We start from the raw sequence: 13,688 nt of genomic DNA on the forward strand, positions 1-13,688 counted from the left end.
CACACACACACACACCCACACACATTTACTTCTATTCACACATTCCCACATACTAAAGCACAATCTTGCCCTTGTGCACATTACAGCTCCGCTCGCAGGTAAATACCCAGTTCACACACTCACACAGACTCACACAAACACACAAACGCACAATTTCATGCCATTTGCTTTCATCTTGGGGTCATTCCTCCGAGCCCAAACGTCCTTTTAGAAGCGAGCGCTGCTCTTCTGCTCTAAGTGCGTCGCACAAAGGAGCCGTTTCAAAGGCAAATTCCACTTAGACTCACAAGTGCTGTGTGTACTCTGCTACTCCAGGCAGAAATTCATCAAAGCTTAATGTTCCCTTCACAGGAAATCACTTAGCACAGAAGCTAGCTGCGTGTGTGTGTGTGTGTGTGTGTGTGTGTGTGTCTGTGTGTGTCGCAGCCTGTCCATGTTGCTCGACAGCAGTTTAAAGTCACGGCGGCGCTCGGCCCGATTCACCTCCGCTCACATGTTCGGATTCATCTGAATAACAAAAGACTATTTGAAAACACAAAGACCGAACATCTGTGACTGAAGCTGTGCTGATGGATTATTTAACGACGAGAGAAAGTGTGTTGAGCCGATAAACGACAGAACTTTGTTTTGTGCGACATCAAAGGAGGATGAATGAAGAACGAACAGAGGATCAAACAAAGTTCTGCAAAGAGCTCAGCAGGTTCGGAAATTATAATTCAGATTCTTTTCAAATAAGAACGACAACAAAAGAAGCAACGCGACAAATCAATCACTGTAACGACTCATCGGAGGAAGATTTACAAAATAAAACTTTCTGTAGAAAAAGTTCAAAGAGAGAAACTTCTCATTCTTTCTTGTTCAGTGGTAGAAAAACATCACTGTTCCCTAAAGACGCCACAGAACCTCGTTAACATTGACAGTGTGTGGGTCGGTCCTACCTTTCACGGAGGTGTTGGGCGGCGGCCCCTCCCGGCGCAGGTTCCACGGCGGGTCGCCCTGGTTGGCGAAGTCCCTCATCTTCAGGTAGCTGATGGTGAGCCGGATGATGGAGGCCTTGTCCAGCTGGCTGGTGATGGCGCCCGGCAGCGGCAGCATCTTGGCCAGTTCGTAGAACTCAAAGTTTTCTTTCCCCCGCCGCGACCGGGCGGCGTCACGTGACTTCTCCTTCCTCAGAGCCTGCAGCCTGCGAGCAGAGACAACAGGAGGTTACCACACAGGGAGGGTCTGCATGAGGAGCGCAGAAGGTTCAGGACTCGTTCAGGACTCGTCAAACCAGTAGACACGTATCTGGAGCTGATCTCTCTCAGAAGTAACAACCTGAACTGTTCTTTCAAACCCTCCAATCCACAGAGCTCTGAAAACGGGTCTCGGCTGCAGCGCCACAACGATAACAGCTTCTACCCTCCGCTCTTCCTCCTCTTCCTCATCTTCCTCCTCTTCCTCTTCCCCAGTGTTCACATTTATATGAACGACACTTTATTTGGTCTCAGTTTTTTAAACCTTCTTTGATCGCACCACGTAGAAAAAACCTTTTTACGTTCTTCCATGATCCCATTTCTCAAGTCCCCGACAATCTGTCTCCCACCCCCCCCTTCCCTTCCTTCCTTCTACTGCACTCACTCGTTCCCTCCATCCATCCTCCTCTCCATCACTTTCCACTCTATTAATTTATACCAAAGAGCTGCTCTGTTTATTCTCCCTCTCTCCCTCTTTCTTTCACCCTTCAACAACAACATTGACGACCATACTTTCCCGCAGCCTCTCATCATCATCGGATGCCGTTATGAATTAACTCTGCAATAAATCAGCTGCTAAAAACCTCTGTGGGCTTCCTGCCGGCCACACACACACACACACACACACACACACACACACACACACACACACACACACACACACACACACACACACACACACACACACACACACACACACACACACAGACAGGTGATTAATTTTTGCCTGAGCGAAAAAATGCAGGAGAAAAAGTGTGGGAGGGATAAAAGGGGGAGGGGGGTGTAAAGAGGGATGAGATGGAGGGATAACGGACAAACAGGAGGAGGAGAAGGAGGAGGAGTTGTTTAGGGCTACAGATGAAAAATGGCTGTCATCATGCAAAGAATATCATTTTCATACTGTTTGTCATTTATTTATCGGGGAGAACAAACTGAGCGATAGGAGGAGAGGAGGGGAAAAGAGAGAAGGGGAGATGCATTGATTTAATTAATACATGTTCTTCACTTTATTATTAAATATTTTAAACAGTCACAGGTTTGAAGCGTGTTCAACCATCTGTTGTCGTGTTTTGTTTATTCGTCTCACGTTTTAATTGTTAACATCCGTACACGTCTAAGTTAGATTTGTGTGCGGCGCCGTTTCACCTGTTTCAGTGTCCGGTTAAAACATCCGTAAAGTTTGTGAGAGCTGACGATGTTAGTGTGAAATGTTAAAGTGAAGCTGGAGAAGAACGATATTTAATATTGTTAAGAACGAATCCATCAACAGAGAGAAAAGTTGTAATTGATTCTATTCTTCCTCTTTATCGTTTCCCTGATGTCTCTTCTTTGATGTATTAATACTTTTTCCGTCAGAGAACTTGTTTTACAACTTGACACCGGAGGAGCTTTTTAAATAAAGTCTGATTTGATTCATGGGCATAAATATTTAAAGTGACTCTCTCTTGTACGTCACACATATCAATGTTAACAATTGTTGTGTGTCACTTTATATATATAGATATACTATTTCTTTTGTGTAGCATCTATTACATGCTTTGTGTTTTATTTATTGTGTAACTCTCTCTGAGAACCTGCTTTGCTTCGTCACGTGAAAAAGACATAAAATGTAAATCAGGTTTTATATGAATGATGAAACTTGAGTGTGGATCCGTCCTCTCGTATTTATAACTTTGCGAAAGTCGTGACTTAATTTCTGCGACTCAGGGTCACGTACACCCATTTTGAAAGAAAAGAAAAAGCATCAAATTAAATCGTCACAAGCACAAATTGTAAAAAACGGGGTCTAAAAATAAAATTGTATATACTCACAACAGAGTCAATAGTGTGTCTATGTGTGTGTGAGTGTGTGTGTGTAAGTGGACAAGAAGGTGTGTTTGACCTTGACTCGATCCGACATATTTATCATGTACAGCATGAGTAGGTAAATGCAACACTTGTTGTGCTCGAGTGTGTGTGTGTGTGTGTTTGGGGGGGGGGGGGGGGGGGCGGTCTTATAAACATGAAATGAAACCATGTTGTAAAGTTCAGCTGGATGACTTAATAGTGTTTTAAAGAGCTTGTCACACCAGGAAAGGTGTGAGTCTGTGTGTGTGTGTGTGTGTGTGTGTGTGTCTGTGTGAGATGTCGTAAAGTTCAGCGAGGTGGGTCGATGGCTTTTTAAGGGCTTGTCAAATGAAAGGAAAAGATATGTCTGTTTCAGTGTTTCAGTGTGTGTGTGTGTGTGTGTGTGTGTGTGTGTGTGTGTGTGTGGCCTCCTCTCGCAGTGTGTAGAAATGCTGAAAGGTCAATTGGAGGTCAAACTGACCATCAGTCATGTGACCGGCTGTCGTCGGGCAGATATTTACAGTCTGAGCTCCTCATGTTCATACGAGCAGAGCTGCATCATCAGGAGAGAGGAACTCGACTCAGGACGTCTCTGATTGGCTGAGAGTCGAGCTGCCGCTAACGCTCGATCTGCTAGTCTCTCAGAAAAATTCAGATCCACACAGGAAATCATGTGACCGAGGAAAAATCCTGAATCGCCCTGAAGAAGATACACAAGATCTAATTCAAGCAACAACTCACACACAACAAACTGTGTGTGTCCTGAAACACTCACTTATCTGCAGAGTATAAACCTGAACATCTGTTTCTATACATGCATCTTGTTTTAATGTAGTCCCTCAATATGCAAAAGTTGCTTTATAAATAAGATTGCCTTTGCCATTTAAATTCTATGATGCAGTTTCATTCCCAGAAGGCTGAAGCACATCTGAGTTCATCGCGTCTCCTTGTGTTTGTGCAAAATTCAATTTTTGTTCAATTTATATTTTCTGGAATAAACGCCGTGCTTTAATTTTTCTGCCGGGTCCAGATATGAGAGTATCTGTTTACACCATCGGCTCATCCATCAGCCGAGGCCAAACTGAGAGGGAGAGAATTTAAAAAGAAAACATCCAAGCAGGAAAGTCTTCGATGAGATAAAGAGAAACACGGAGAGCAATATGAAGAGAGGGATGAAGGAGATAAAACTCAGAGGAGCGCTGCCCGGTGGCCGACGGGGAAATCTGTGGAGGTCTGAGGTCCTGACCGCTGATAGCCATCACACACACACACACACACACACACACACACACACACACACACACACACACAGACTGCTGCATTTGAATCTCTTCATGACAGATAGAAATCTTCCCGCACACACAGACACACACACGAAACACAAACAAAGAGTGCGGAGATGTGAATCTGGTTAAGACGTTCACATATTAAAAAACAGAGAAAGTGTGTGTCTGAGCACACGAGGAAAGAAGATAGAGCTCAAAGTAATAGAGCGATAGAATGAGTATACAAAAGAGCGAGAGAGGCAAAGAACCTACGAAGCATCAGAGATGTATTTCCCGTGTGTGTCATGGTGATTGTATATTTCCATCGATGTAAGTTGTGTGTCGTGTGTGTCGTCCATTCAATTATAATAAAATACACAAGATAGAAGATCTGGAGAACCACAAGTGCATTACACAGCAACATTCAGTGTGTGTGTGTGTGTGTGTGTGTGTGTGTGTGTGTGTGTGTGTGTGTGTGTGTGTGTGTGTGTGTGTGTGTGTGTGTGTGTGTGTGCGTCTCTCTACTGTACAGGACGTTCTTTTCCTGCAGCTGATTATAAGAGAAGTGTCAGTCTGTTTGATTTATGTTGCTTATTAATGTCTGTCAGTGTGTGTTTTTAAGTATTGTGTCTCTGAAGGAAGATGGTGACCAGCTCCTTCTTTTTGAATCTAAACCACGGGAAGAGGAAACATTTACATTTTAATAAACATTTACATTTTAATAAACATTTACATTTTAATACAAACATCTGGATCGTCACACGAGTTCACGTCCGGAGAGAAAATCACAAGTTTTCAGTTTTTATTCAAGTTGAGCTTGGAGAGATGGAGAAAGAGGAGAAGTCTCTCTCGCCCTCTCCTCCTCCTCCTCTTTTTTAATCTCTCTCTCTCCTCCTCTGATGCTCCCCCTGACCCCCCCACTCTCTCTCTCCCTGTCTTTCAATTCAGCCAATCAGGTGACCTGCAGCCAAGGTTCCACCCCGTCAACTCCGGGGAGGACGAGCGCACAAACGCACACACACACACACGGTCACACACGGACACACGGACAAACACACACAGTCACACACGCACACACACACACACACAGACGTACACACATACATACACTCAGACAAAAGGCCCTTGAGGAGGAGGGTAATTGCTTCCATGGCGATGGGAAAGGAAGGCAGAGAACAAGTGTCACTTTGGATTAAGCCCCGCCCGCTGACATCACCATGGTGATGACACCACTGCTCGCTATGTGTGTTTGTGTGTGTGTGTGAGTGTGTGTGTGTGTTTGTGAGTGTGTGTGTGATCACTGATCAAGGGACTGAGTGCCAAAACCAATCTACTCACTAAGGAAAGACAGAAAGACAGAAAAGGGAGAGAAGTTGAAAGGCAATAAAAGAGATGAAATTAAAAAAGGAGAAAAGAGAGAAACAAAGAGAAAGAAGAGCGAGGGAGGAGTGAGCGAGTGAGAGAGGAGAAGAAAAGAGAGGACAGGTCCTATAGATGTTCTTTAAAGTCCTGTATTGATCATAAAGACACAAGAACCTGCTCACACAAAGTACCAGAGTAAAAGCTTTGTGTGTGTGTGTGTGTGTGTGTGTGTGTGTGTGTGTCTGTTTGTGTGTGTGTGTGTGTGTGTGAGGTGACTGTATATAATGATGATCAATAACTATATGTAGTTTGTTTCATTGATCGTGACGACTCCAGTCATGTTTACTAAAACAAGATGGCTGACAGAGACAACACAACAGGAGGTCAATTGTTAATTGGGTGGAAAATAAATTAAACCGAATAAAGTGAATAAAATAAATACACAAATAAAACTTGATGATGAGAAGGACAGGTGTGTGTGTCTGTGTCTGCGTCTGTGTCTGTGTGTGTGTGTGTGTGTGTGTGTATCATCACAAGGATAATCACACTCCAGTAGGATTGTAGTGATGGAGGGATCAGTGTGAACTCCCACAGAGAACTGAGGATAAGTCCAAGCATCCCACTGGGAGAGGGGGGGGGAGAGAGGGGGAGAGAGAGAGGGGGAGAGAGAGAGCATGAAAAAAGAGGGGGACATGAGAGTCAGATTTAGAGAGGAGGAATAATATGAACGACGAGAGGACACATGAAAAGAGGAGAGTTTGAGGAGATGAGAGAAGGGAGGAAGGAGGGATGGATGTAAGAAAAGGAGGAGTTAGAAGTAAAAGACTGGACACTACATGATCTGGTGTGTGTGTGTGTTACACTTTGATAACTGATGTGTATTTAATAGCTTCTAAACAACAACGGAGCTCAGAGGAACATTCTCTCTCTCTTTCTCTCCCTCTCTCTCTCTCTCTATCCCTCCCTCCCTCCCTCTCTCTCTCTGATGGAGACATTTTGGAAAATGTCCTGCAGTGTTTGGACGTGTTCACACCGTCTATCTGTTTTACCAATCTCTGCCTGACACGCTGCTTTAGCATCAACCAGAGCATGACAGCAAGCAGACACACACACACACACACACACACACACACACACACACACACAGAGTTGTGGTGACAACATGTTGTTTTATAGAAACAACCGTGATGAAATAACAGAATTATGATTGAATCTCTGGAGTCAAACATGTTCTGGATTTATCTCTTTACCGGAGACGCAGCTGAACTCTCATCTGACTTTTGGAGAAAAACAAGAAATACTCAAACTATTAGACAATATGATAAAACAATTATTGTTATTATAAATGTGTAAACAACCCTTTCTGCTCATCTCTCCCTCCGGCTGTGATTGTGCAGTTTACATTGAACTCAATGCGGCAGCGTAAATAAAAGTGAAATAAGAGAGAATGAGGTGAAACCCGGAAACACTTTGGGGCTGAGAAGGTCATCGCGACATGATGTCATCACAACAACACAGTGACATCATCGATGGGGGCGGGGCTAGAGCAAGCCGCCGAACCAAACACGTTCATGTTGATAGCGTTATAGTGGAATTACAGCTCCCTCCATCCTGTTAGCTACAATCCTGTTAGCTGCTCACACACACACACACTCACACACACACACTCACACACACACACACACACACTAACACACACTCACACACAATCACACACAATCACAGACACACACACACATATACACTTTTCTCACCTGATAGACTTTCCCTCAGGTGAATAGAAATATAACTATAGACAGAATATTTACATAAAGAAAGTGTTTCAAATAAATACTGTAAATCAAAACAGATAAAACTGTAAAGGTCTATTTTGCACTTGTGTAGTATTGTAGTAAAATTCATTAAAAAATGTATGCAACATATTGTACTGCTCATTAATGGGTTTTAAATGTTTGTATTTATTTATTGAAATCACCAATAACAACACTCAGGTAACATTCTTAATATATAGAAAATATTTTCACAGTAGATTCGTTTTTCCCACAAATAAATGATGTCTCTTTAATTTAATTTGTCCTCATACTTTTATTTTTCCACGGTTTATTCTGATTTTTTTATGATCTTTATATTTTCTCCCTGTATCCACCAACACTGTCACAATATTAAATCTTTGTGTGTCTCTAAATCCTATAACACACTGAGTGTATACGTCAAATACACATCCAACTTCCCTGTTAACATTCTTTTCATTTTAACAGTGACATCATTTATTCATTGAATATTAATAACGTAATTTCTAGCTTCCGGACATTTTGTCATTTAATTTCACGACAGCAGTTATCTCCTTTGGAAGGAAACATTAATGTGCGGATTCATTAATGCACAACACAGCACAATTAAGCGAAGCTCATATGACTAATATGATAAGGGACGTTATGGGGTAATAATGTGAATTTTATGGATATGAGATGAGGGTTTTAATTACTAAAGATGAATAGTAACATGAATCAGTAAGAAAATCCGACATGAGCAAACGCAGGGTGGCAAATTACTGGGAGCGGCTGTAAGTGATGGACTTTAATACTTAAATAAACATGAATAATAAAAAAACTAAGACAATTTGTAATTATGCTGCAAATTGAAGTTGATGCTGGGACAAAAACTTTTTGACAATTGTCCTCTTATTTTATTTTAACTCGTAAATTAAATGTTTTTACGAGAGGTTTATAAACCAGTTAGACATAAAGTTAGCAGGGATTCAAATAAAGACTTTTATCTGGTTTCATAAAGAGTCATTTATGAAACTGAAAGAACTTTAAAGAAGTTGGAACCTTTACATCTGTAATTCTGAACTAGAATCCTGGGCTGTAGCTGATCATGAACCTAACGAGATACACGACCAATTTGTGACTTCAGCTAAGGTCGTGTTCCCCGTGTAGAGCGGCTCCCTCTAGTGGTTTCACAGACTTGTACCATTTTGTTGTTGTAATTATCATCGCTTGTATTTATCTCTTCCGAGTTTCTGAAGAAAATGTTGATACTCTCGATAGTCTCATTTTTTCACTCCGTCATTTCCTGCTAAATATGCTACACCTGCTGCTAGCTTGCTAAAGCATTAGCCTCTGTGGACTTTAATATTTCTGTCTCTGATGTGATCTCCCAGAGTTCTTTGTGAGAACTGCAGCGACCCGAGTTTGAGTTAACTTCACGTCTCAGGCCGGACGGAGGTCGGAGGTCGAGGGAGGAAATGAAGAAACAAAAGAAACTGAGAGATGGAGGCAGATCACAGATGCTGGAGGCAGCGGGAGAAACGAGGGATGATGAAAGAGGGATGCAGGAAGAGCAGGAGGTGACAGCTGCACAGGACGGTTTAATCATCTTCACCTCCGCTCAACTTACCTTTGTGTTCGCTTCCTAATCTTACTTAAATGTTTCCTACTTCCTTTCCTTCCAACGTCCTTATCTCCTTACCTCTCCTTTCTGTCTGTTCTTCTCCTCCCCTTGCACCCCCCATACACTCCTTCTCCTCCCCTCTGCTCCTCTCCTCTCTCCATCCTTCCTCTCACCTCTGTCCTTATCTCCTCTTCTTTTCTGTCCTTCCTTTATCTCCTTCCCACCTTCTCTGCCTTTTTCTTCTCCTCCTCATTTTCCTCACTGTCTCGCCTCTATCTTTCCACTCTTGTCTTTTCTTACGTCCTCCACTTGTCCCCTTCCATCCTCATGTCCTTACCTATTTTCATTTTCTCTCATCTTCTCTGTTGTCCTCTTGTCCTCCCCCACTTTTCTCCACCATAGTGTCCTTCCTTCCTTTCCTCCTTTCCTCTCCCCTCATCCCTTTGTCCTCCCCTGTCATCTTTTGTGTTTCCTCCTCCACCTCGTTTCCTTTCCTACTCTCCTATATGCTTTCCTATGTCCCCTCTCGTCTGTAATCTCACATCCATGCTTCTCCTCATTTCCCCGTTGCCTCCTCCCCTCTCTCTCTCTCTCTCTCTCTCTCTCTCTCTCTGTCTCTCTCACTCCTTCCTTCCACCTATGTCCTCCTCCCCTCCTCCCCCCTCCTCCCCCCCCCCCCCCCCTCCCTGGGTTCAGTGGTGTGGAACAGTTCAGTATTAGCTCTGAAATTAGCAGCAGTCCCTCGTTAAAGAGTTGGCAGGAGCACACACACGTGCACGCACACTCGCACACACAGACACACACCAGGCGGCGTTAATGGTATAAAAGCTGCTTCCACCTTGGAGACACAAAATTACTTGAACACCTCTTTCTCTTCGTGTATTTATCATTTCTTCTTCTTTCTCTCGTTGCAATCATTCCTCCTTCCTCTCTCTCTTTTGTCTCCATCACATCCTCCCTCTCTTCTTTCTCTCTCTACTTGTCCTCCTGTAACCTTCAAACAAAGAAACAACTCTTCTTCTCCTCCTCCTCCTCCTCCTCCTCCTCCTCCTCCTCCTCCTCCTCCTCCTCCTCTCTTGCTGACGGCCATCGGACAGTGAATGGTCCTTCCTCCCCTGACATCCTCCTCCTCATCACTTCTTCTTCTCTTACTTTCAATGTCGTTACTTTATTTTTCACCATATCTCCTCATCCTCCTCACATTTAGCTTTTCTCCAGCCTCACCTACTCTTTAACTTTACTCTCCTGATATTCTATCCTTCCTTCCTTCTGCTCTTCTCTACTTCCACCCCACAGCTTCTTTTATCCTTCATTTCTTTCTCTCCTCTTCCATCCTCCCTTCTTTCTGTGCCTCTGTTCCTTCCACTTTAACGTTATTTAAATTTAAATTAGTCATCTTTTTAATGCGTTTATCTCTTTTTACCTCCTCGTCTCCTTTGCTTATTTCCTCCCTCCTTGTGTCTCCCTTTCCTTCTTTACCTCTCTCGTCCTCTTATCATCACTTCTATGAACTTCTTCTCCATCTTTCCTGCTTTTCTCTTTCTCTTTTTCTCACGCATTCTCCACCCTTCCTTTCTCTCACCTTCTGAAATGACTTTCTCATGCGTCGTTCATCTTTGTTAGTCGCAGTCGTACAAAACGATTCGTATGAACAGTTCCTGATCGCAGCCGTGGAAGCTAAGCTAACAAGCTCCTGGCTTCAGCTCTGTACTCAAACTAACGAATTTCTTCTCCTTTATATTAATAAATCATAGTGAATAGTTGACTAAACGTCAGTGTATCAGAATGTTACTGTTTGTATGTGTCAAAGATAATCTCAGATGTAACTAAATTAGCTTTTCAAGCTATCGATATGATGCTAGCGTTAATTGTTGGTCCTGATCAAGAACGTTGAGCTACATCAGCTTAAACTTATCTTAAACTTAAAAACAGATATTAAGCTACGTCTGGCTTCTCACCTCATTATGCTACAAGAGAGAAACACCCCCCATCCACCGCCCCCCACCCCACCACGATGTAGGGATTGCTTCCTTATATTTGTGACGTTTGAAACCCTGGCTGTCATTGGTATCTTGTTTCATATAGAAACATGTTAATAAGGTAAAATATTGTTTTTTAGATCCTTTCCTTTATGAACAAACATGAGAGAGTTGTTTCCACCTGGTCCAGAAGGTGAAGTGAGGTGTGATGCAAACGAAGCAGCAGAATCCAGACCTTTGACTCGGATAACAAGATGGTAGCATCCGAGGCCAGGGCCGTGTCAGGACCTGACAGAGGGACGTCTGCGTGCTCGTCTTTTTGTGCGAGTGCTTCAGGTGTTTGTGTTCTTTAGGTTTGTGTGTGTGCGAGTAGCAAAAAGGTGTTTTGGCAGAATATCCCTCAGTGTGTGGTGCAGCCTCTCCACAGGCCTCCGTGCTCCACAGAGCTAATTAGCTTGGCAGCAGAGTCAGAACAACATACCTTTGGCCTACAACCACCCCCCCCCCAACCACACACACACACACACACATCCAACATCGAGTACACACACTTCCAAACGCACTTGTACACGGACACAACAGACACACACTATTTACAGTGAGATATCATCACCTCAGTTTTGACCATCAGAACAAAATTCATCAGATTTGGGGGAATAATGAAAAAAATGAGGAACTCTCAACAAGTCCATGAAGTTTGATGCTGAACTTAAAACCTTTCTTCTCAATAAAAGTTAAATATTTATGCAGCTTAAAAGTGATTAAATCCATGAAATCACGATTACTATCAAATATTCAGGTTATGATTTTCAGACGTTTGAGGTCAGGTCATGTTTCATACATGTTAATAAGTTTCATATGGAAGTTCAGTGAACAAGTCAAACCATATTTGTCCCTTAAATCATAAAAGCTCACTTCTGCTGTTTAAACAACCTCAGGCCGTTTAAAAAACCCACCTGAAGCCACCCTGTAGTTTACCCTCTGAAACGTACTAACAACACAACAGCACAACAACACAACAACAACACACCCTCTGTACACATCTGTCGGTGCCACGCTGCCAACCTCGCCGCTGTGACTGATCAAAGCAGGTTACAGCAACCTGGTGTTGAGGCCAGACTGACACACAATCACACACACACACACACACACACACACACCGGGTGAACTTGACTTCATCTATTATAGATGAGGTAAACACAAAGAAGGATCTCTCTCTCTTTTCCTTCTTTGCTTCGTTCTTTCCGATTAGTTTCCGTGTTGAGTAAACACTGAGTTCCTGCATCGAGTGGACAAAGGAGTGAATGAGACAAAGTTTTCTCCTGTTAACTTTCACCAGGTCGACAGGTCAGGGACACGCCCCTAGAGGGTTAAACAAAGGTTTGACCTTTAGATTAATAAGAACATTGACTCCTCTACGTGAACTGAGCTCATTCAAAATGTTAATGCGTCTCCATATTAGGAATATATCATATCATTACACTGTTTCCTGTTCGTCAAAACAAAGGAGACATTTATTGTTTTTCAAAGTCAGTCGTCCAGACCAGACTTCTGTATCATTGTGATGTCACCTGGACTTTATCAAGAGCGGGGGGGGGGGGGGGGGGTCTTAAAGAGACAGGAGCTAAGACCAAGTGTTACAGACAGAGGCTGAAAGAGGAGCTGCAGCAGTGGACATCAAAAAGCACCAAGCTTTGCTTATCCATGAATCGAATCACTTCAGGTCATTAAGCCTGGATGACTCAGAACGTTTTACTCATTATATTTGTCTCTAAACACTTTAGAGAAACATTGTCCAACCAGAGGATCCCTCAGCTCTACTGTCGTCAGTGCTGCTTGTTGTGTTACTCTATAAAACCTCAACCTTACTATGTAAAGGGCCATGAGATCATGTGTGTTGTGATTTGGTTCCAAACAAATACAACTAATATTGTCATATTTGAGCGTCAGATTAGATGTTAGACATGTGACACTCTTTGTGTTTGGAGTGGGAGACCTGTGGGTTTACTTTCCCTGATGTCAGCCTCCGTTTAATTTGTCTCTTCTCCACTTCTCTCCTCCTCTCATATCGAACCGTCGAGTTTCCAGAGCCGCTCTGCCGCTCTGTGTGTGTCGTCCTCTCTGCCAGAGGTCTTGTTTGTACGAAGCAACAGAAAGCTGAATAATTGATGCTGGATGCGGTTCACAGCACGCTCGCTCGCCCACTCCCCCCGTCCTACACCTCGTTCACTCTCCTCCGCTTTCCTCAGAAAAACCGACCTCACCTCCTGTTGTTGTTTTTGTTGCCGACGCTCGTGTCAATAATCATCCAACAAAAATATAAGAAACAAATCAGAAGGGCCAAAAAGAAAGAAAGAAGACTTTCTGGAAGGAGATTGATTGGTCCAAAGCTTTGTGTTCCCACACACACACGCACACAAACACACACACACACACACACACACACACAAACACACAGACACACACACACATTCCTATACAGGCTTGTAAATTACAACCAGGAACTGAGGAAGATATCATTCTTTTTTTGCATGCGTGTGTGTGTATGTGTGTCTGTGTGTGTGTGTGTGTGTGTGTGTGTGTATGTGTGTCTGTGTGTGTGTGTGTGTGTGTGTGTGTGCATGATT

The 13,688-nt window shown here is 43.2% G+C and overlaps 1 protein-coding gene across 1 annotated transcript in view; it reads right to left on the reverse strand.

Moving 5' to 3' along the window:
• Positions 1–13,688, reverse strand: part of LOC133961685 (neuronal PAS domain-containing protein 3) — a 175,881-nt gene that overhangs the window by 100,481 nt on the left and 61,712 nt on the right. Inside the window, exon 3 of the mRNA XM_062396958.1 lies at positions 939–1,183. Within this exon, the coding sequence (XP_062252942.1) occupies positions 939–1,183 (245 nt within the window). The remainder of the gene's footprint in view (positions 1–938; positions 1,184–13,688) is intronic.

Source organism: Platichthys flesus, chromosome 10 (genome assembly GCF_949316205.1).
Source record: "Platichthys flesus chromosome 10, fPlaFle2.1, whole genome shotgun sequence".
NCBI lineage: Eukaryota > Metazoa > Chordata > Actinopteri > Pleuronectiformes > Pleuronectidae > Platichthys > Platichthys flesus.